General features: G+C 36.3%; 2 protein-coding genes across 14 annotated transcripts in view; one reads left to right on the top strand and one right to left on the bottom strand.

Moving 5' to 3' along the window:
* LOC136855079 (transmembrane protein 245) overlaps nt 1–8794 on the bottom strand; it is a 67623-nt gene extending 58829 nt beyond the window's left edge. For 4 of the 12 annotated variants that reach the window (XM_067131873.1, XM_067131877.1, XM_067131868.1 and 1 more), the window contains exons 1-4: nt 6862–7009; nt 2907–3117; nt 2446–2630; nt 1079–1253 (exon numbers count right to left, since the gene is read on the bottom strand). In XM_067131873.1, the coding sequence (XP_066987974.1) occupies nt 1079–1253; nt 2446–2630; nt 2907–3074 (528 nt within the window). In that variant the 5' untranslated portion in view covers nt 3075–3117; nt 6862–7009. Of the gene's footprint in view, nt 1–1078; nt 1254–2445; nt 2631–2906; nt 3118–6512; nt 6786–6861; nt 7010–8685 lie in introns of those variants that run through there. The other 8 variants (XM_067131874.1, XM_067131878.1, XM_067131871.1 and 5 more) reach the window with 5 other exon arrangements.
* Nucleotides 8795–12819: 4025 nt separating this feature from the next.
* Nucleotides 12820–22478, top strand: LOC136855083 (sericin-2). 2 transcript variants are annotated; one of them, XM_067131893.1, is made up of 4 exons: nt 12820–13265; nt 17980–18332; nt 20975–21097; nt 21756–22478. In XM_067131893.1, exons 1-4 carry the CDS (start codon nt 13196–13198, stop codon nt 22248–22250), a joined length of 1041 nt encoding a protein of 346 aa, XP_066987994.1. In that variant the 5' UTR covers nt 12820–13195; the 3' UTR covers nt 22251–22478. The 2 variants fall into 2 exon arrangements, with proteins under 2 accessions (XP_066987994.1, XP_066987995.1); XM_067131894.1 differs by lacking the exon at nt 12820–13265 and adding an exon at nt 16947–17086.
* Nucleotides 22479–25103: the final 2625 nt, after the last annotated feature.

Consider the following 25103-nt stretch of genomic DNA (forward strand, 5'->3'; position numbering starts at 1 on the left):
CTACAATATATACAGTATACAGAGCAATTAGAGTTACACCTTAGAATGTTTACTGTAACTTTTGGTAGAATTATTTGACAAAACCTGCCAAAGTCTACTTGACCACCTAATCCTTTTCTCAGCATGATACTAAGCAACACTGGGTCTTGTCAGTAGTACACTACTTGGGTGAGCAACCACCAATGAAAGCTAGCCACCATTCGAGCACAAACTTCATCTTCTGAGTACTCTGTTACCTAGTCAACATACGGCTTTCTACTTCCCACACACAGGACCCGTCATATGAGATGCACTAGCTGGTGGTGCGACGATGCTTGACCATACGGCTGGTTATCACATACAGCACCCATCTACCCTTCCCTGCCTACTCCTGTCAAGGCCAGTTGTTGATGACCAGCTGACTTAACAGAATTTGTAAAACCTTGCTAATTTTGGAAAGACTGCTTTACTGGTGTACTTCTAGACTGACACATGTAGTTAATAAGGAATAACCAGAGAGAGAAATCTATGCCTGCTAATTTTACACTATTAGCTACAAAACTCTCTAGTAATGGTCCATAACATTCTGCAAGTGAGACCAAGTATGACTGGCCCAATACCTAAGTTATGATATTTATTACAACTATAAAAATGACACATTTAAGCATACTGCTTGTCTAGAATCTTTAATCAAAGTCCCTCCAACACAAATCAAATTGGGTGAAAAGTAGCTCAGAATGACTTGTATCTTAAAGAAGAATGCCACTGACTAAATAATAAACAAATGCTGGTCATGCAGCAATGAAGTTAGCAGCATCTAGCAATAACTTGTGATCTTCCATTCAAATACTGACCTGACCCTACGTTACCCAACTTCAGTGACTGAGAGACCAACAGCATAGCAAATATGTAACACCCTAAAGCTCAAAGAGATATCCTCTTAGAAGTGAAAAAGGTAACATAATTATGGGTCAACATTATTCAATGTTTGGAAGGTATAACAAAATACTCTAACTGTATCTGCTCAAAAATAAAATAAAAAATGAAAATGTAGTAGTTGAAACAAAATAAGCACTAATAAAACATACAGTGTACTTACTATGTAGCCATTCGAAGACGCTATAGAAACAATGGTCGATATGATGTAGAAGATCGTGGAAATTACTGTATACGCTAAGCTTGACAAGAAGCTGGGTGTGTGATGAATGATGATATATACAACTGGTAATATGACAGTTACCGTTATGACACTCCGTACATGCTGCACCACAAACCTGTTACAAAATTTTGTTAATGAAAAACTGAACCAAGTCAAACTTTAGTTGCTCCTAACTCAGCAATACTAAGATCAAAATGGGAACCACAAATTATAAAATAGATATTGCAGGAAATAATTTCTTATTACTTTTATCTAATTCAACTTAGATTAATCTCAGTTTTCAGCCTGCTACTTCCCACATACTGAAAAAGGCACTGCACTGGTCATCACGTTCAATGCACGTTCATATGTTGTTGACAATGAAGGCCTTACCCCTATCAAAAACTGTAATTGCTTGTGCATTATTCTACAGAATTCTAATATACTTCAGATCTACCTTGCTTCTTCATTAATAACAAAACTAAACTTATCCATGTCACTACAACTGACTTTATTAATAAATGTGAATTAAAAACCAAAAATGTCTTAAAAATGTGTATTAGTCTCCATATCAAACACAAACTTCATATAGAAATTTTCAGATTCCTTGCTGAGGAAAATACAGTGTCATCAGTCAAATTAAGAGGGCAGGCAGCAATATTACTAAGGCACAGAGAGACCATTTTAGCTTATGATGTTTTTCCTCTTTACTGGATTAAGAAAAGAAACTAGACTAGGAGTCGGCCACACAGAACAACCCCTGGGAGTCAGTCACACAGAACAACCCCTGGGAGTCAGTCACACAGAACAACCCCTTGATATGTTGTGCTTAAGAAGCTCTGTCATTTCGAGACAAGAGCAATAACGGAATTTACTTCCTTACTCACAGGTGCACTGTGCAGGGGAAGAAAACAAGGTTTGAATATCCTCCAAAGGAAATCATTGAGGAAGGAGGAAATAAGTTTTAGTGAAGAAAACTTAAAGAGAGTTAGTATGTTTGGCACACACTGGTTCACTGCTGACTTTAAAACAATTGCCATTTTCCTGATTCTTTACAGAGGTAGATTCAATGGTGAAACGCTAGCCTACATACATATAAAATACTTTCTAAAACAACGAATATTCAACATAGGACAATATGGTCATATTTAAGAAAATTTTGGTTTAACCACTGCATAACGTTCTCCTATTTGCTCCTGCTACTGAATTACAAACGGAGAATACTGACCATAATGATGAAGAGCAATTTTAAAAACACAGCAAAATACCAACTACAAAAGTTTACATAACCAAATGTATGAGGGCATATAAAAAAAAGTAATAATTACCTGCCCACAATCTCTGAAATAGTATCGAGAAGTCTAAGAGGAAGGAGGGCTATGGACATTGAGAGGAGACTGCCAGCTGAATGGACTTCCAATAACCACCCCCTTGTCCATGAGGTGACAATGTGTTTGGCTGGATGAAGCAATGACCCACATAATACTGCCCACAGCAGTGGCTTCACAAACGGCTGTAAAGAGGTGAATTTGTTGAAATAAAAAACTGAATGAAATTTTTGCCTAAACTGTAATTCCTTTGTAATTCCTCAGTACTGTATTATATCTTCTTGTCAAAACTAGCGTCAGTCGTTGATATTATTTATCTAAATAACCTGTAGTTCCTGGTTATACTATAAGTCACTTTTCTAAATCATGCCAGCAAAAGCCAACTTTTATAATCAAAATTACTTTATCTGAATTTTCTTTATTTGAATATTTCAGTGAACTAAAAACAGGTCTTTCCTTACCTGAAATATCATATAAACCGACCAAGCAGCTGCGCCGACACAAACCACAAACACAACAGCAGCGACATTGTAGAAGGCATTCCGCAATGCCTGGTCATAGCCCTGGGGAACGAACTGCCTCCAGACCTGCTCCAGTGGAGAACGAACATTGTCTCCATACATTGCCATGTTCACGTTGGACTTAGCTTATCATAACTATACAAGTGCAGACCTGGAAAGATAATAAGTCTGTTAAAGTTTTAGTATCTTGCTCTAATCAGATTATGAATTATGTAACTATGAAAAAACATGAAAAATTCTCATCCTCCATATCTTTTCGTTGCTGCCTTCCACGATACCAGACAAGGAAAACAAAGTGGGTACATTAAATATAGCATCAGTCAAAATAGCTTTCCTCAACAAATGACAACAGTAAATAAAGTGGAGTATCATTCAAAACAGCTTCCCATCTGCATCAATCTCAATAAAATCTGTGACCTAATACAAGCATAACATACCAAATTTTAAAGATACTTTACGGTAATTAGTATTACCCTTGATATAAAAACCATATGGCGTTTTGTATACAATATACAACAAAAAGCAAACTGGCTTTTTCTTCCATCTCTGAAGTCTAAGGGTAATTCAATTTTACTCAAATCAGTTCTTCTACCCATTTTACTAGTTTGTGTACTATTCATATGCCAGACAGTGTGGCCTCTTCAGTTTTCCATAATACTGGATCCAACAAATGGTTCATATGTGACATATTAATTTCTCTCTAGTTCTGAATTCAGTAACAAAATGATTTAATTATGGTCATATTGGCCTTTTTCCCTTACCAAACAATCAAGGCAAGTTACTGTTTTTGTCAAATAGACTAATGTAGCAAGACTTTGGGACTCTTGTTTAAGTCTCATTATCTACAGATGATGTTGCATTCAGCACTCCATAACCTCTTGAAAGGGTGTGTGTTGGAATTCTTACACACAAGCAGTCCATGAACAGCTTGTTTCTCCTACTGTTTTTTTCAAGTTCAAGATTTCATGTCATATGTAACAGGGTTGTTATTTTTTTTATCCAATAAAATCTCTGACTTTTTCCTTTATCATCAAGGTAACGCACATTTTCAAACTACTCCCAATTTCGTTCTTTACCAACTTCATTAAAAAACCACTTACATGAATCAATACAATGAAAACAAAATGCTACATTGTTAAGACAGAATTTTTATATGGTAACGAACAAATCTTAAAAAGTTTTACCTGCTTCATTCTGTAACTAGTAATTATATTTATTGCAATGCTGTACACTCAACATTATAACCTCAAATGGATGCTTACAATTAGTTGAAACAGGAATGGAATGGAATATAAAACCTAGGCCAAAGGCCAAACATGGGAACTACAAGGTCAATCAGCACTGAAAGGTGTAACAGGAGGAAAACCTTACAAATGCACTATGAAACAACTGTTAGGAGAGGGTGGAAAGTAAGATGGATGAAAGAGATAATGAACGGAGTTACAGTAAAATGAATGAAAGGATTTGCAGCTGGGGCTGAAGGGACACTGCAAAGAACCTCTAGTAATGCATACAGTGCATCACATGATGTGCACTTATGTCACTACCTCCCTGAGGTGGGGGGGCGGGGGTTGAAACAGGAAGTTAACCTCGCAGTGATCAATAAACCTTCATACGAACTTTCAAAAACCCAAAAGAGACACTTCTGAACTTGCATAGAGGACTACAGAGGTGGAACTGCCTTCCTCTATTTCACTCTATGGCTCATGGCATTCTAGGTTTGGTCATGGTACTGAAGGTTAAGTTTTGAATATCCTTTTACGTAAGGGGAAAGGAAAACTGAAGACTACTGCTGCGGCCTGGTTCCTGCCAGGCAATGACCAGAATATTTACCACCTTACATTTTTGTTTATATATGTGTAAGTCTTTTTTTTATAGTCAAGATATTTACCCTTTTCTTTATGATTTTATGTTCATCCACAAGGAGTTGGTACTAAATATAGTGCCCATTTTGCATATAAACAGGTAGTTACCAAAACAGTGGGGCAGGGTAGTAGTCTTCAGTTTCGCATGGGGAAAGGTTAGGGAGCGTGTACTCTCCGGCTAGGTGCGTCCAAGTAATCAACTTTTTATCTGCCTTTGGGGCTGATGGGGGGGGGTAAGTACAAAGAACTACAAAAACATTTATAACAGAAGAGGTGACAATTAATTTAGTAACTACCAGAATACCCGGTAAAACAGCAGACTGCTACTGCACCCCTCTAATTTGGTATGTACCAGTTTAGGTGCAAAATGGGTGCCGTGTTTAGTACCTGCCCCTTGGGGATAGCCTAAATGTAAAAAACATAAACAGAACATGTAAATATAATAAACAAACAAAAGACAAACATTAAAAAAAGGCAATATATTCTGGTAGGCGACTGGTGGGAATCACACTATGGTAATAGTGTATAGTTTTACCAGAAACCCAACCAGATATCTAACATCTGACTAGGCCTACCCTACACCTGTTTAGAATCAGCCTTTTTATAATTAAATTTAAGTTATTTCCAATTATTAGCTCCTCGGACTGTATGGAACGGTTCCGTGAATACGAGACATAAGGGAGCCATTTGCTCAAGAAGGGATTGGCTAAGGAAATCTATTATAAAAGGAACCATACTAATTTAACGTACCCTACCAACTTAACCTAGTAGGCTGTGTTACTTAGCCGGGGGGCGGAGTCGCCCCGACCCCCCGGTGAAGGAAACCACTTTTTACCAAGTTTCCCTAGGCCCCATAACACCGGATGCACAATGGCAAAAATATAATAAATTCTGAGGTTAATTGCACAAGCGACAAAAAATATCTGTAAATTCTTGATAAGCAACCAAAATACTATAGAAAAATCAATTTCCAAGGTAGGCTAATAACCGACGTGGAGCTAATACTTAGTTCTACCAAATTTAAATACAGGCTTACTAATTTTTGCAAAAAATAAAGGGTAGATCTACGTAATAGCTCCGCGGCGGCGATTTCCTTCTAACTTGACTTTTTCTAGTTTTTTGGTTGCTATTTATGGATTTACCTTCAATTTTTGTTGCATGAATGTAATTAACCTGTAATTAACCCCTGAAGTCCATCCAACAAGGGGTTTCCATATGCAATCTTAACGAGACAGAGCACGGGTACGTCTGTTTCGAACGGTTCATGTCCCGTCTGGTAAGTGCAATAACTTGTTAACATATGGGTACCGGCCGGCCCCGCGCCCTGGGCCAGTACTAAACACGGCGAAGGGACACTCCATTTGGCCGACAACAAACAAATGCACCACCAGTATCAGATGCCCTAAAAGTGTAGAAATAAACAGTTTCCAAGGTAAAAACAGGAGCAGAGCTAATACTTAGAATTACCAAATAAAGACTAAGTGGTTCTTGTACAGATACAATGTACTCTACCCTACATCTAGGCTACTGAACCTTCAGCCTGTACCTATACCGCTGAATTTTATTAAGTTTAATAAGTTTAAGCTGGTAGTACAATTGAATAGTAAGAAAAGTAGATTATTCAGTCTAGTTTAATAATCTACCCAGAGACAAGACATAGCATATCGAGTTCAAGGTTAACCTTGTGGTCCTGTACCGAAGTTTCACGACCATTTGGGCGGTGTCTCTTGAAGTACCCACACACTCGAGTACCAGCGATTATTTCGCCCCTAGCGCCTGTGACAGTCACGTCACAGCTTCCAAACACTCAACATTATAACAGTAAGCTCTTATCCAATTGCCCGTAAAAGGCACTAAATGACCCGACTTTAAAAGGACAAGTCTTACGCCCTTTTAATGCGATGTTCGCCTTAAGAAGGTCCGGGTTTACGTCAGCCCTCAAGATGGATTTCAGGACCTCTTAAATTCGGTTGTTACGTAAGGACACGGTTTGTAATTTTAAATACGGCGGTATAAATGTTCCTACTTACTAATATTTAGTATGCGAAGCCTCTACATGAACGTAAGTAGCCGTAAACCCGATTGATTTCAGGTAAACTGAAAACCCTTTCACTTTCACGAACCAGTGAATAAGCCTGCCGCAGGGATGGCATTTGTTTACAAGAAAGTTCACATTCTAAAACTACACTTCTTACGTCTAAAATTATAGATTTTGACTTGATTTAAGATTAAAAAGAGTGTTTTTTTGCGCGGAGATCATTATATATGGCGATAACGCGGGTATCGATATGGATAATTGCGTGGCGTATGATAGATAGTTAAGAAACGGTTGGTAGCCCTTTTTTTCTGCATGATGCAGTATATGGCAAAATTTGTACATAAGATGTGTCTCACTATTTGTACAGTGTTGGATGTCTTTAGCAATATCTATATATTCAAAGGAAGACAGAGTTTGTGAGAGAAAAAATAAAATTCAAGGAAACTATGTATACCTAATGATATGCGAGAAAAAAAAATATGCGAGAATTATTTCGAGAGAAACTGCACGTGAAAACTGCAGGTGGCCACAGATATCACATGTGCATATCAGTCTTTTTCTCCTTCAACGGGCCAAATTTTTGCCTCCTTGCCTATTGTCACTCATTTGGCAAAATGAAGCTGAAATTTTCTCCTTTTAGAAAAGCCAACATATAACTTACACAAATGCTGTCAAAATAATTAAAAAGGAATTCTGCTTTGCAAGCATCTGCAAAGTTAAAGAGTGTATTTACATGAAGTTAGGACATTATACCAAAACGTGATAAACACGAAACTATATAGATAAATATAAAAAAAAAACTGTGTGAAGGAAATGAGTAATCATATATCCTCCGGATAGTTGAGAACAGTATCAACCTTCGGATGGTTATCAAAAAGAACCGAAACATTAGACCTAGCGCAACTTGGAATGAAGTGAAATTCTCAGTCAGTCAGTCAGTTAATTAGTCTTTAAGAAAAACTGTAGTACTGTAACTTTCATTGTACTGCCAAAGGTAAATGAGGAATGCACTATGAATGCCACGGAACTTTTGTGAAGTATTTGGCGCCACGGTACATAGGTTTATGATGCTCATAAACTTTCCTTAAATTATATATATATATATATATATATATATATATATATATATATATATATATATATATATATATATATATACACGTCTCAGGTTGAAGAGGTAAAGGCATGCATGTCTCTTACAAGATCAAGTTTATTCTGCCAACGTTTCACATCACATGATGCATCTTCAAGGCTGGAAAATTACAGACAAATACTTAAACTGTCACTTATACAGTGGGAAAAAACTTCTTTAAAAATTTAAAACAAGAACTTGAAAGGAACACCTACCAAGGCAAGAGCTAAAAAGTGACTAAAAAGACAGGGAGAAAATAAACAAACGAAAGAAACCTGTAACGAACGTGGAGAATAAACAAACAGGCAGTCATGCTATAAACAGTTGTGTGGACGAAGATTGGGTGTTTAGTGTTGGTACATTAGTTTTTATAAAAAACGACTCCAACACCATCATCTCGTCGTCCTGCCCGTAAGGAGTTGATGGCGTAGGAGTTTCCCTTGGGATTCTTCTATATATATACGTATATATGTATACATACATACATACACACATATATGTGTGTATGTACTTTAGGCTAATACACTTACACACACAATGTTCAGTAGGCTACAGTTAGCACATCATTTATAGATATATCTAAGAATGCCCACACACTTTAAAATCATGCCATCCCTTGAAACTACATTAGAAGAGACGAAGGATTACTAAACTTGGCAAAACTCAAGCAAAAATATTATGCACCATGGATTCCAATCCCTTTGCGTAAGATACTTTAAACAGGAGCTCTGTTGTTATGTGGCGAGGTGTTGGTGTGGTGCGGGTACAACAGGGACTGTTGGGTTAGCCTAGCGGGAATTACGTTCCATTTTTGTTTTATATCTTGATAAACACCAAATTCACGAATGTGACGTCAAATTCCACTTCATAGCTAAGAAAAAAGACAACGGTTTTTATCTCCTGTGAAACCTGCAATAACTAGCTTATTGTCATTTAGCATCAACAATATTTATTTGAGTTAGAAAATCTATTTTTGCATTCTTCCCGACAAAAAATTTTTAAGGGCAAAAATGTGGAAATTAGCTGAAAATTTCCAGTTTTGGCGGGAAACTAGTTGAGAGAAGGAGCCTTGAAATGGCGTTTTCTCTCTTTTCTCTATTTGCTTATTAATTTTCGTAAAAAGTCTTTGTTTTAGAAACAGAATATAAATAATGTGAATTATTACGTAGCTTTTTTTAATAATTTCCGCTGATAACGCTGATAAGATTCAAATTACGTGAGAGTGAGACTGTGAGCACACACTCTCTCTCTCTCTCTCTCTCTCTCTCTCTCTCTCTCTCTCTCTCTCTCTCTCTCTCATGTAAGTATTTCTTATGCACACTACACAATTAAACTCTCTCTCTCTCTCTCTCTCTCTCTCTCTCTCTCTCTCTCTCTCTCTCTCTCTCTCTCTCTCTCTCTCTCATTTATTCATTTTGAAGCCATAGTACCACACACCACTTCATGAGAGCCCCATTGCGCCCCTGTTCATTTCACCTCGAAAATTCGTAATGACTAAAGCAATAGCATAACTAAAACAAAATGGGAATCATGCAAGACATGTCGAGGGGTCTCAGTGAAACACCGGTCCCCATTCCTAATATATAGGGGCGTCTGTGTTGCAGGCGAACGCAGGGTTCCACCTCATTAACTAGTCATGAAGCCTAAGCCGCAGCCATGATGGAGGGTTGAGTCGAGCGCCATCCCGAATGTCGGATGACTGGGTACGAAATAGTGCCTGTGTCACATTGACATCTTCTTCTTCTTCTTAATAATAATAATAATAATAATAACAATTGATAAACCAAGGCCAAGCAAGTGTGATTTCCATGTTGGTACCATGAGACGAACAACGAGAGAGAGAGAGAGAGAGAGAGAGAGAGAGAGAGAGAGAGAGAGAGAGAGCATTATCTAAAGAACAAATTGTTTACCAGAGGAACACGAAAGAAATCCCCCCTCCTTTTTCTGTCCACCACAAATTTAAGATAAAAAAAACAAACAAAAGGGGGCTTGTTTTCATCTGTTGTTTACACTGCAAGTGGGTAGTTACACCCACACCCCAACACCTACTACACCCTGTATACCAACACCCCACCGGCAAGGTATCAGACGTAACAGTATTTTGCATCATAAAAACAACATGTTTTGCTAGAAAGAAAATCTGTGTTGATTGACGCTCATATACGCACGCAAATAGCCTACACACGGAAGCTTGAGTGCACACACACACACACACACACACACACAGGGAAATGTTGAATGTTAATGAAATTAAAATAAATATTATTGAGAAAAACTGTTTCCGTTGTAGACGAGGTTTACGAAGAAAATGATGAGCAGGTTTACACGGAGATGCTTAAATATTGTCAAGAGATTAAAGTGATTGGATACAGTAGGTTCACTACGATGAGATGGTCTGGTTGTGTGGGAAGAACTGGCAGTGAAGAAAACGTTACAATTCGTATGTGTTTAGATGGAGGAACAGAGAAAGACCTAAAAATTAACAAAAGGAACCCTTCAAACAGGGGACTTTGGAGCACACGTGCAGACTACAGGCAGGTCCCACTGAAGTGACATTTCAGCAAAGCTTGAACGAAGAGGTCACGAGAGGTCACTGGGTACGGGAAAACTATAGTTATCGATTTGGTATGTTGGTTCCCACTCTGCTTATCTATTTAATCTCCTTCCTCTTGCTGTTTACGTGTTGGATGCTCGGGGGGTCTCGTGATTACTAAGCATGGCTTGTGTCATAGGCCTAGCTAGTCCTACTCTGTCTTCGACTTGTAAAATGTGCAGGTTTTTTCTATATTTTCGCAAATGTTAGTGGCCTAATATCCTATCGTATCAGGATATCTGTAAGGTAAAGGATTCTCTCTCTCTCTCTCTCTCTCTCTCTCTCTCTCTCTCTCTCTCTCTCTCTCTCTCTCTCTCTCTCTCTCTCATCATGGATTCGCTCACTTCCATGACGTTATCCAAATGAGGGATTCTTAAAATATTTTTCTGTACGTCTTTTGGCTTCTTTTTAGGGACAAGACAGAATGTCTGATTATTATTATTATTATTATTATTATTATTATTATTATTATTATTATTATTATTATTATTATTATTATTATAAGCCCAAAGAGTTTATTAGATCTTAAATGGAAAATCCAATCTTTGGTAAACTGACGTTCAAACCAGTACCTGTGACTGATTGTACAGTCTGTACTTCCGATAACTCTCTCTCTCTCTCTCTCTCTCTCTCTCTCTCTCTCTCTCTCTCTCTCTCTCTCTCTCTCTCTCTCTCTCTCTCTCTCTACGTTGTGGGCTTCTGTAATCATTCTCCCTGTCTCAACTTTTATCAGTGATAAAATATTGATAACATATTGATTTTATTTCCATTCTTATTACGGTAAAGATTCGTCTATTGCAGAAATTTAGGAACAAATCAGTGATGTGTTTAAATTAACTTAAATCTTTACACCTTTCTTGGAATAAGGGAGGCTGATTTGAAATATTAAAATATACAGTATATACATGCATATATATATATATATATATATATATATATATATATATATATATATATATATATATATATATATATATATATATGAAACTAAAAAGATTGCAATATTTCAAATCCGGCTCTCCCCTCAAAGGAATGAGATGCCACTTAGGAAAATAATTTTATTTATTTTGGTTCGCATAGTAACGTAAGTATTACAAAAGTGTAATCGATTTTAAATTGCAAATAATTAATAGCTTGTTTATGCGTCTTCGAAATCCATTTGATAACGATTAGAGAGAGAGAGAGAGAGAGAGAGAGAGAGAGAGAGAGAGAGAGAGAGAGAGAGAGAGAGAGAGAGAATGTATTTCCGGAGCCAAGATAGACTCCGAAGGCGCGTATTGATTGCGATCTGAACCCACTGATATGAACCAGTCTAGATGATGTCCACTATGTGAATATTTCTTTTTCATCTCGGCGGCCATATTGGTAAGATACGAGTGGTTCTCATCTTTGTTTTTTTTATTTTTCCATCCTAATCAAGCGAAAAATTTTCCATCAGTTGCATTTTATGCACAGAAATACAATATAATTGTTGTGTAAAAAATTTCTCCGTTATAAATTCATACGCGTTAATATTCTATTGTCAACGTACTAACGAAAAAACAGGTATTCATAATCATTTTCCTAGTGCCTAGTCACATACACTTTTCATATTTCAATATACACTATATATATATATATATATATATATATATATATATATATATATATATATATATATAAAATATATATTATATTATATATATACAGTATATATATATATATATATATATGAATATGTATACCTGTAGTAATAGGACTGATGGATTTTTATATTTTCCAGGATTCATTGAATAACAATATAGCTAAAAATGCAAGCTATTGAATTCAAATAAAGCCGAATTAAGAAAAAAATAGTAATTTTAAACAAATTCGACACTATTGAGTTAATTCCTAATGTTGTTTTCAGCATTTATCGATATTATCGTCAGGTAAAATCACGAAATTGTATACAAAAATTGGCTAACAATTATACACTCCGTTCAACTGTCTTAAATCAATGGCTTATGTTAGCCCCTTAAGAAAGATATTAGGGCGAATATTACGAGGTCTCCAATAGACCTATGTAAGCACCCTGGAAACGACAAAAATAAACCGCTTAACGTACGCACAAAAGACAAACGAAGCGCTTGACAAAGAACAAATCCAATTTTTTTTATTTGTTACGTCCCAAAAGCGCATGTCTTCCTTCCCCCTTCCTCCTCCCCCTTCCCCCTTTATTTTGTTGGCCATGGAAAGATGGCCCCAGTCAGTGCCAGGCTCGTACTACGCAGGGTTGGTTCGGTCTAGTTGTCCGTCGCGGCGACGTGATCCATCATCATGGTGCTGGTGGCTGCGGCGGAGGGAGTAGTAGTCTTCTGAAAATCATAATAAAAACGCTCTTCTTCAGAGAGTAGTTGCTGTGTCCGTGTACTTTTTTTTCCGATGCCAGACCGATTTTTCTCTGTGGTTCTTCTGGGGCAGTCAGCCATGAGTCTAGTAGCACGTCAGGAGGAGTCGAGTTGACGTGGTGTACGTAGCTACTACTACTACTAGCTGCGAACAGCCTCCTCCTCCTCCTTCTTCCTCTTCCTCCTCCTCCTCCTCTTCCTCCTGCAGCAGTCGCAGACGCCTTCTCCTGCCATGGAAGGGAGGAAGGTGCTAGCCGTCAGCCTGCTCGTGCTGACTGGCTTCACCGTGGAACTGATAACAGGTACGGACGGACGACGTCGGTCTAGGGTTCTAAGGATGAGGCTGGCTCTCTCTCCTTGTCGCCCCGTCCATTCTTATCCTGGTTACACGGAGCCGTGAAACGGTGGATGTATGTGGATGTATTTCCATAATGGGGATTGTGTAACTGTGGAATGCACAGAAGGAGGGTAATTGAGAGAGAGAGAGAGAGAGAGAGTAGGCATTTATTTTTATTTATATATTCCTATATCATTGGTTTCAGATGCGATTTTGGTGTAATTTGAGAACTGTTTAAAGGCAGACGTTATATTGTTCTAATGCAAAATTATATATATATATATATATATATATATATATATATATATATATATATATATATATATATATATATAGAGAGAGAGAGAGAGAGAGAGAGAGAGAGAGAGAGAGAGAGAGAGAGAGAGAGAGAGAGAGAGTGATTTAACAGCGTTATATTTTGTAAATAACACATTTTTTCCCGAAATACAACGCTGTAATATATATATATATATATATATATATATATATATATATATATATATATATATATATATATATATATATAACGGAAATTGTTATTTTGTATATAAAAGTACAACTATTTTAATATTCCTGCTAACGTTTGTGACAGTATTTAATACACATCTAAATTATGTTCAGGTGTATTTTACATATATCCAGTATACTTATTTTTCATTGAATATTCTACATATACTTCCGTTCCTGCAAAGATTTTATCATCACGCCTTTTCATTAATTCAGTGTCTCCATTAGAGCAGGATATTCTTTTTATCTCGTTCGGTCTTTCATGAATTACTTAAAGAATAGATCTTACCTAACTAGCTTCTATTTTGGGTGGGCGTTCGTTTACCTATTTAATTTTTTTTATTTGCCTTTATTCTTTAAGTTTTAGCGTATTATTTTTTCTTTTACCTTAATTCTCTCTCTCTCTCTCTCTCTCTCTCTCTCTCTCTCTCTCTCTCTCTCTCTCTCTCTCTCTCTCTCTCTCGTAAGTTACGTCATAGCTACGACTTGAATAATAATAATAATAATATAATAATAATAATAATAATAATAATAATAATAATAATAATAATAATAATAATAATAAATTACTCTTTGTTTTAATGTAGTCGGGCAAAGTATGTATCGTAAGTTTTTAATAAAAAGTCTTAGTATTTTAATAATTTCCCAAAGGCTATAAATAGTGTTCAGTACTTGTGTGACGTTAAGAGTTATTATTATTATTATTATTATTATTATTATTATTATTATTATTATTATTATTATTATTATTATTATTATTATTATTATTATTAATGAAAAAACATAACGACAATTTTTATGAAAGCTTTGTCATATAATTGATGACGGATCCCTGATAAGGAAAACGTGTGTGTACTATAATAGGCCTACTTAGGCCTATGAGCTTCTCAGTGAAAATTTCATCATATGGTCAGTGACTGCCTCCATCGAACACTACTGTTCATGGAGTGCACTTACCTTGGTCATCCAATAAGCTTATTGTATACTAATGCTGATTATTGTCACCGGGATTACTATGAAATATTCATGATAGCTGGAACAATAATTTAGCTTGATTTTATGCGTAGGGTGATTTGGGGGTATATGTATACGTGTGTGTGTGTGTGTGTGTGTGTGTGTCATTAAGCTTAAGGATATGTAACTGGTTAGCTTTGTCGAAGCAGATATATGAAATGGGTGAGCTTAAGTTAAAGGTTTTTAAAGCAGTTTTTGAAGCAATATTCCAATTTGGAGAAATATATATATATATATATATATATATATATATATATATATATATATATATATATATGTGTGTGTGTGTGTGTGTGTGTGTGTGTGTGTGTGTGTGTGTGTGTATATATATAAATTTTATATATATATAAATTTTGTCCCTTTGTGGAATTGTATGGTAATTTGTATGGAAGGGAGTTCATATTGTGGGAGGGTGTCATATATACTTATGGGAACAGGAATTCACGTACCTAAAATCACACACTTTCATTGCTAAGGAACTGCCTTAAATTTAAGACAAATGCAGCCAATCCCCAAATTTAAGAAGAGAAAGAAAAATATATTATTTATCTACCCGAACGTATCTCAGAAACTCGTATGTCATTTGTTTTAGGTTCGTATTCCAGTCTTCATCAAAGGGGACCTAGCTTTTTCAGTGAATAAGTCTGTGTATAGGACTGTTCTTCATTATTCATCACATACAACTTATTACAGATGCAGGCTATTTACTTTCTTTATCTGTACAGGTACTTTTCACTCACTGGTACCGAAAAGGCATTAGACTCATGATCCGTCTTCATGAAAGCCATCTAGCTTTTGAAGTGAGTGTGTTTGTGAGCGTGTCTCTCGTGTACACATAAACAGACGCAGGATTTCTGCACAGAGAAGAAGGGCAGAAGAAGGTCACAGAGTGTGTGCCATAATAAAATCTGAGTAACAGGAAGAAGACAATCTGTGTCCTCACCAGACGCTTAAGTTACTCCAGCTGGGCTTCACGGGGAGAGTAACAGCAATGGCGCCACACATTTGTATAAGTTGCTCGGGTGGTCTTAAATTAATCAAAGCTTTGTTGGCCCACACCTTTCCCCGCCCCCTGCTCGGCACACAGACATAAGCAAGCATAAAGCAAGCAATCAAGGAAGCATTTTCACGGAGAAGGAGCTGGTAACGCAGTGCTTTTCCTCTTCTTTTCTTTTCTTTTGAGGATTTTTGCTTCGACGGTCTCTTTTAGGGTAACTAACTGGGGACGAAGTCATTTGCTATTTGCTTATTTATTTATTTCTTTGTCAAGAGACATACGACGGGCATAAACGGATATGACTTAGTCTTAAATTACACAGAGAAATAAAGGAAAATAATAGGATTAAGGAAACGGCAAACACATAACCCAGTTTAAAGTCAAATAAGAAATGGTTTGCCCCATTTTCTTTTCTCTTATCGTACATCCTTTCTACTTACTCATCCCTATTCTGGCTGAAGTTGGACTAACCCAAATTTGGCGTTTCATGAACTTTATTTAATGTATACTCTATATACTGTCTTGCAATCAGGAAGTCCCACAGCTCAGTGACTTTCTGACGTGTCCGTGGAAGTACATACAATTGTTTTTAGGGATTATAAGTTATTAGCAGGAAGAGTTTACATATTCCATTTCCTCATACTCAGTGTTCTATAAATAATCTGAAAACATCTCCCGAATTTACCTACGATGAGAAATTAATTAAAATTATTATATTTTCCTCTGTCGTAACAACGTTGTCGGAGGAGCCGTTTGCTTCGAACCAAAAACAGAATTTTTTTTTTTCGAAAAACAAATTTTTGTTGAACTCCCCACCAAAATTACTGCAGTTGTTTATACCCATTTAAAACAATTTGATGTTAACGTATCTGAGTGCAGTTTTCCCCCATCCAAACAATCTCCATTAAGCAATCTAGAGAGAGAAAAAAAAAAGGGCCAAAAACATTCGCAGCGACAAATTCTTGCAAATGCAGCTGGTGTGCGGTTTCCGACATTTTTTTGCCTCCCGTTGCTTTTTCATTGTTCTTTCCTCCTCTGACAGACATTTGCACTCGAATAGTTTGAAATAATCCTTCTATTCTTGACTGGGAAGAAAGGAAAGAATGAGAATAAAAGGCGGGAAAGAAGGATAAAAAGTGTAAACGTAAAAAAAAGGCTCCATGCAGGTTCCCCAGCGTGATGCCTTCCAAAGTCTCGTCAGATGTTTCTGAAGGTGTGCATTTGGGAAAGGAACCCCTAAGCAACTTTTTTTCTTATTTATCTTATAGGTGAGTTAAACATAAACTTTAAATCCGTTGTCCGTATGAGAATGAATTGGTGCAAGTGACGTGTGTTCGGTTGTTGTTTGGGAATCACTAGCATGGAAGTCTTTCATCAATGAAGCTTTGTTCAGGGTTGTAGGCATATACATTAATTATTTGCACTTTTATTTGAAATTAACCGTATGAGTCTGACTGAAATCCCTTTACTTATGATGAGTAACATGAAGTGGCCATAAGGCTGGTCAGTTTCAAAAGCCGATTTACACTGTGAGGCCAATGACACACTACAGACCATCACGCTAGGTTATGAGCTCGAACGTTGGCATAAGCCTATGATAAAAAGAAAGCTTCAAAAGATAGCATGTCTTTTCTGTTGAGTGAGTAATATAAATTTACTTAGTTTGAGGTTCTACATTAAACCCTACGAAAGAATTCTTTAATATATATATATATATATATATATATATATATATATATATATATATATATATATACATTATATATATATTATATATATATATATATATGTATGTATGCATATCTGCCATACAATGATAGCCTGTAGTGGTTCGTATGGTGTGAATAGGTCTACAAGATAATTTGGCTCAAATTTTGGAGGAAGGCATCAGGATCATTAAGAAGCTGGTTGCACGTGGTTGAGTTTTGGTGGAAGTAATCAGAGACTGATCATTATAATTTTTTTATGGTTGGTATGATATTTAATTTAGTAGGTGTGTTGTTAGTGTGTGGACACACAGACCTAGTTCCATAAAATGATGGGTAAGTTCATATAAAATTATGGCTGAAGGTTGAAGGAAACAGTTTAATTGCTTAGAGTTCCTGCTGCTTTTCCAGGACAGTTGCTAGACTAATAAATAATCATTCTCATGTACTTCCAGGTACGATGGGTGCTTCGGACAACGCTTCGACTCTGAAAACCGGAGGGCTGGAAGCGACAACCAGTCATTCTTCTTCTTCTCCTTCTTCCTCGGCACCGCTGCCCTCTTCTTCTTCGCCGTCGTCAGACTTTCCTCCTCGGTCTTCTGACGAAAGTGCCCCTCAAGGGTCTTCTTCTTCTTCCACTTCGTTGTCGTCTTCTTCTGAAGAAGGCAGTAGTACCGGCCTCGGCAGCAGCCTGGTGTGCTGGTCCTGCTCCTCCAGCAGCCACGGGAATCCTTGCACCAACATCGACCCTACGAATTCCACGACAGTCGATGCCAAAGTCTGTGATCCTGACGAAAAATTCTGCTCGGTGAGTTGGACAAGTCGATGTGCTGAAAGTTTATGAGAATTAAGCCTATTCTCTGCAGTATCTTCATATATTAGTTACAACAGTCTTCATGTTATAGATTATTAGTTACAACCATGTTCATGTTACAGATTCAAGTAAATTCATAAAGAATTATTATGAACTTGGCATATAACGTTGTAGAATTAGGATTTAAACTTAACATTTCCGATTATATAAAATTTAGATAACTGGTTTAAAACCATCCGATCGAATCTAAACAGGATTATAAACTTTCTGTGTATTACGGTGTAGGTGTACCTGGTGAAAGTACATCCATATCTGGTATACACGTAGATAATTGACTGATATGATGGAAAGGCTTATAAGTCATAAGTCATTCCCTATTTAGTTACAGTTAAAAATTATTTCAGCTAGCGCCTAGAGGATAGCCTACAGTGTCAAGTTTCTCCAGCGGATAAAAGATTAGATAAAGGGGGTTAAGCCCGATGGTAAATACCAGCTCAGAAGCTATATATATATATATATATATATATATATATATATATATATATATATATATATATATATATATATATATATATATATATATATATATATATATATATATATATATATATATATATATATATATATATATATATATATATATATATATATATACATACATACCGTATATTGCTTCATTTTGCATACAAACGGCTTCCTAGACAGTAACAAAAACTGCTTTCAAACAAGGTACGATAACAGTTGGCCAAACACGCACAAGATAGCACGAGAAATCACGAGACAGCAAGTGCATGGCGCGTGCATTTTATGCAATCTAAGGTAGTATGTATGCACTTGCGAAATGCAAAAATATAAAAAAAATAAGGATAGAATGCACTATTCCATAACTATTTGCACCAACAATTAAATAGTTTTAAACGCTTTTTTAACTATCGATCAATTTTTTTTTTTTTAGTTTTACACTCGTTTTCTATTTGATTTGTGACAGTTTTCTTTTTATTTTATTTTAAAGGGAGCCCTTAAAAATAATTTTTCCACGACGATAAACTAAAGGTTTTGTTCATACGACGGTGTATTTTTTTAATTATTTATTGACGAGTTTGCTTTTTCATTCAAATAATGATAAGCACATTCTCCAAATGCCTTGTTTACAGATATTTTTAACTAATCTCGAATATTCCTATTTTTATAAGTCGCTTGTTAATTGTACATTATTATTTTGATGACTACTACCATTAGTGTCGTTCAGTTGTTTCTTAATTAAGGAAGGTGGCCAGAAAAGAAACCGAATTCAAACGGCTGACACATACCCCACATAACCTTTACACTCTGAGGGTACATGGGTCACAACGATGCCCAGGAGACGAAGTAGCGATAACAGTGACCACCCCGAGAGATAATTCATGACCTCTGACACAATGGTCTTAGCAAAAGAGACACGTTCAGTAGGGGAAAAAATGAAGAGTTTTTAAGTTTAAAAACTTTCGTTACTGAACGTGTCCTCTTGGCCATAACCAAGTGCTCGCTCGTAGCTGGAGGGTGAATAATGGATTATTCTCTTGGAAAAAGGAATACTGAATAAGTATGGTAACTGTTACAGTAATCATACATGGATCATACATGCATGTATCTCATTCTGGGTGAACATCCTTCATTTAGTGATGTAATGTATGTGAAATGTTGTGGTTAAGTGACGCTGAATATAAAATCAGATTTCAGAACACTTGATTTCTTTTAAAAACTCTTCTAAAGTTATACTTAATTGATATATATATATATATATATATATATATATATATATATATATATATATGTGTGTGTGTGTGTGTGTGTGTGTGTGTGTGTGTGTGTGTGTGTGTGTGTGTGTTAGGTAAAGTCCACAGTGAAATTCCTGCTACAGAACAGAGTATATTAAAAATATATATGTACAGAGCTTATAGCTTTCATCCACCTGCTGTGGACTTGATCACTAAAATGAAGTATAATATACAACTCAAGAAACAAAATAAAGCAGGAAACCATATATACAAATAAACATTACAGAAAGTCCATTTTAGTGATCAAGTCCACAGCAAATGGACGAAAGCTATAAGCTCTGTACATATATATTTTTAATATACTATGTTCTGTAGCAGGAATTTCATTGTGGACTTTACCTAACATTTATGTTAAGTACGATATAGTACTTTTATATTTCATATATATATATATATATATATATATATATATATATATATATATGTTTATATATATAAACACACACATGTATATAAATGTGTGTGTGTGTATGTGTGTGTGTGTAACATTTGGGATAACATTAAACTCATTTTCAAAATGTCTCTTCCATCAATCCTTAAGGATCCTTAGGTCAAGGTCAGGACAAAGGTGGTAAAGAAAATGACAGACCCTTGCCTTTTTTTATGCTCTGTCAACTCACGATTTTGTTATTATGTAAACATACTGAAGTCTAAACAGTGTCTCTGTAGCGTGGCAAAAGATCCAAGCAACTCTCTCTCTCTCTCTCTCTCTCTCTCTCTCTCTCTCTCTCTCTCTCTCTCTCTCTCTCTCTCTCTCTCTCTCTCTCTCTCTCTCTCTCTCTCTCTTATAACACGCTGAAGTGAGCATTACTCTCTCAGGTGAGGCGTATTTGGTATGTCGTAGAAACCAAGAAAGGAGAAGAAACCGTTGTGTTCAGCGTCAACAGAAACTGTTCTGCCGAATGTACCCCTAACTGCATGGTCATAGGGGACAGAACTAAGGTAAGAGGGGTCTCTGTCTAGTTCTGTATCCTGTCTAGTTCCAGATCTGCACCGGCATTTCTACTGAATGTAGTTCTGTGTATTTCTGCATTCTGTCCAGTTCCTGGATCTAGTGTCATTTCTACTGAAAGAAGAGAATATCTGTCACTTTGGTGCGTGCTTCCACTGTCTCTACTCTTGAAATTTCTCTCTGTTATGCGTAAGTACTGGGTTAGACTCCTGCTATGTGCAGATGTAAAGGCACCGTCCTCAAGAAAGTATGTGATTTACTAACAAAAGTCAGTTTTTTTTGTTATTCATTATATTTTATCATATTCATTGTATAATTTTTACTCTTGGGTTTTCCTGATTTCACACGTAAATACTGGAAGACACTCTTCCTGTATATATGAGGTAGTGTCAGAATCTTTGAGTAAGTGTATTGTTATTTTATCAAATTTCAAGTAAATAGTGGCAGAATTACTTGCTGTGTAGCTGAGCTACTGTAATGAACTTTGAGACAATGTCTTATTTTTTATCAAAATTCAAGCAAACTGTGGCAGAATCTTTTGCTGTGCAGCTGAGCTACGGTCAAAATGTTTGAGTAAGTGTCTTGTTTTAGTATCAAAATTCAATCTTTTTAATCATAATTAATATTCATGTATCTCTCATGCAACAGATTCACTCCTGCACGTCCTGTTGCACAGAATCCCACTGCAACACGGACAACTCGTCCTCATCAAGACAAACGAGCAACTTCCTGCTCTTGATGTCCGCACTGATGGTGGCCATAGCCCCAGTGTTGAGCATCTTGGCTTTGCCAGCTGCTCAAGCGGCAACAAGCAACCAGAAAAGCAGCTTCAGCAGCAGCAAAAGGCATCAGCCCATTCCGCTTCCCTCCGCTGTGGCCACCACTTCTTCCGACGTCTTCCTTTTTTCGAGCCAAAAGCCAGGAAGTTTTGGGAGCCAAGACCTGACCAGGATTGTCAGAGAGCACCAGGCTCAGCTAGACCAGTCCCAGAGCTCTACACTCCATGACACCACCACTTTTCAGTCGCTGTGTCTATCTTCCAGCCGCCCCCCATCCTCCATTCCAGAATCGTTTCCAGTCTCTGCAAGTGTTTCGTCTTCATCTTCATATTCTTCTTCTTCCAAGTCCTTTGACAACTTCTGAAATATTTTTTGAAACGAAGTCTTCTTTTTTATGGTTCACCCCCACTGCGACAGGATTTGTATAAGATATTCTTGACGACTTGTTTACAAGTGGAAGAAACTGATATCGTGGATTCTGGAATGTTTCTCGAAAGACAAGGTTCCAAGGGCAGTGGTGTGATTTTTTCTTAATGTACATAGATGACTATGATGTAAGACCCATATTGAATCTTTCCTGAAAGTAACTGTTGATCAGTATTTGTATTTACCGTTTTTTTTTATGTTTAGAGAAGAACAGGCTTTTCAAACTTTAAGATGCCATACCGTGGGATAATCAAAAGAATCAAAACAGAGTGAAACAGTAAGTGGAACAGCCAAGGCTCAAACCCTTAGCTTTGAAACTACTTTTTAATGTTAAATGATGTAGCGTAGTGTAATGCGAAATATGTATGCAAACAAGATATATATATATATATATATATATATATATATATATATATATATATATATATATATATATATATATATTGAGATAGTTTTAGAAAATATAAAAATGCAATATAAGAAAAAAAAATAACATAGAAGACATACGAGAGTTAAAAATCTTGTTGGGAGTACTGTAGGTACTGAAAATGTGTTGAAGTTATCCACATAATTTTGCAAAAAAAAAAAAATTAAATAAATAAATGAATGCAGAAAACTTCGTCCAGATGGTACTGGATCGTAAGAGGGTCCCTGAAAAAAAGCAGTACAGAGCCAATTTCAGGTCTCTGAAGCTCTGTCAAGGATGGAAATAAATCCCTGAAGGATTGTGAAGGTCAGGACAAGCTAAATTTTGCTCAGTAGGATGAATTAGTAAACCAACCCAGAGCTCCTTCTGCTCTTGCAAAACGCCCAAAGCAAAGGCCTTCCTGGGGAAAGTTATAGACAGGCTGGACCAGTGTTTCTCAGACTTTTTGGCCCATGCGCCTCTCACCATATGTCAGAATTCATTTACCCTCCACCCCCCTTTCCAAAACTGCCTCAAAAGGTGCATTCCAAATAATATGCAACAAAATACTAACAAAAACACACAAGCTAATGAAGAGAAAGCCCAACGTGACCTCTCAGTAGTGCGGACCGATGCACACTGCGTTTTGTTTGGTCCTAGAACCAGTTTGGGCCTGCCAATCTATGGTCATAATTCCCCCCCGCCCCCTGAAACTCTGAAATTTCCCCATGGTTGAGAACCACTGGGTTAGACAGTAAGTTCCGTCTCTGGATGGTTTACCGTTTCAGGTACGCTGAAACACAGGTCTGAAAGAAAAGACAGCTACTTGTGTGTCGCCACCCAGTTGAGTTTGACAATAGTTGCTGATACGTAGGTAAACTGCTTTTAAGGAGAGGTTACACTTCTTGCAGTTAGTTGTTCTAAATTGACTTCGGATTTGCGGTCTTAGGTGTAGTTCAGAAAGTTTATTTATATACGCGAACGTTTACTTTTAGGGATATAGGAGTTATTATTATTATTACTGACAATGTCATTTTTCCGCTGGTCATTTCCAGCTCGCCCAAATAACGAGTAGCCCACCAGGAGAATATTCATTCCAAGCGTAATACCTTTTCATTTTTTTAGAGGTTATTCAAACGTTTGCATTCGCAAATTACCTAGATTTGCCATTTTATCTAGGCTACACTTATTCAGTTCGAAAATGCCATATTCTGACGGATTTTTATGCGAAATATACAAGTAGGCTAAATTCAGATTTGCTATACAATATCAGAGGCTGTTTGGTAGATTCTTGTTATTACAGACAAATAGTTCAAGACAGTTTTGCAACTTGTTTTTATTTATTTATTTTCTTTATTACTTTCAGTTATTACTTAGCCTTCGTATTTGACGAGAAGATGGACTGGATTCGTATCAGGTTTAGACAGTCAGTAAAGAGACCAGGATCAACTCCCTTTGCGTAGAAGCAAGTCAGATAGGTACGGAGATGAATTAGAAAATGAGGGTAGGGGATAACGTATGGCATTTAGTATGCATATACCTGTATACGTACTATATATGTGTAATGACTTCTATGTACCTTATGTATATATATATATATATCATTCCTCGACATATTTTTTTTTTTTTTGTGTAACCTAAGCTTGGTAGGGGGTGAGTGAGTGACCTCTTATCATTGTTGATGTGAGCAAAATCACTCTTGACATTTTGCATAGTGTTAAACAGAAAATGTAAAATTCAGATATGTACAACTTTTAATTGATATTCCTCGCTTTCCTTTATGTTAAGCTGAACTGATATAGTTCTGTGGTATATAAGTGCTGTATATATATATATATATATATATATATATATATATATATATATATATATATATATATATATATATATATATATATATATATATATATATATGTAAAATATATTTAAAAATCATTTTATGGAAGTCACATTTTATTCCTCAGTGATATAGAGTTTTACAGCAGAGCAGAACCTTGTGTGCTAATTGTTTCTCTCTCTCTCCCCACCCCGTTTTATATAGCTATCTATCTCTATCTATCTATCTATCTATCTATCTATCTATATATATATATATATATATATATATATATATATATATATATATATATATATTTTATATATAAAATAAGTAAATAATTTTATGGAATGCACATTTTATCATTTTGCTCCTCAGTGATATCGAGTTGTACAGAACTTTGTGCTTATGCTCTCTCTCTCTCTCTCTCTCTCTCTCTCTCTCTCTCTCTCTCTCTCTCTCTCTCTCTCTGTAGCCACTAAAAAATCCTCCAGTCGTATTGATTCCTCTGACTGATTCACAAGAAATCAAGTCAAGCAAGGATGATCAGTGCTTCCAGATTTTTTACC

This window comes from Macrobrachium rosenbergii, chromosome 30 (genome assembly GCF_040412425.1).
Source record: "Macrobrachium rosenbergii isolate ZJJX-2024 chromosome 30, ASM4041242v1, whole genome shotgun sequence".
Taxonomy (NCBI): domain Eukaryota; kingdom Metazoa; phylum Arthropoda; class Malacostraca; order Decapoda; family Palaemonidae; genus Macrobrachium; species Macrobrachium rosenbergii.

Excerpts from the sequence above, each read along its gene's own strand:
- LOC136855083 (XM_067131893.1), top strand. The coding sequence starts at position 13,196 with ATGGAAGGGAGGAAGGTGCTAGCCGTCAGCCTGCTCGTGCTGACTGGC. Across the intron at positions 13,266-17,979 it reads CACCGTGGAACTGATAACAG|GTACGATGGGTGCTTCGGAC; the intron begins GTACGGACGGAC and ends ATGTACTTCCAG. Across the intron at positions 18,333-20,974 it reads CTGACGAAAAATTCTGCTCG|GTGAGGCGTATTTGGTATGT; the intron begins GTGAGTTGGACA and ends TTACTCTCTCAG.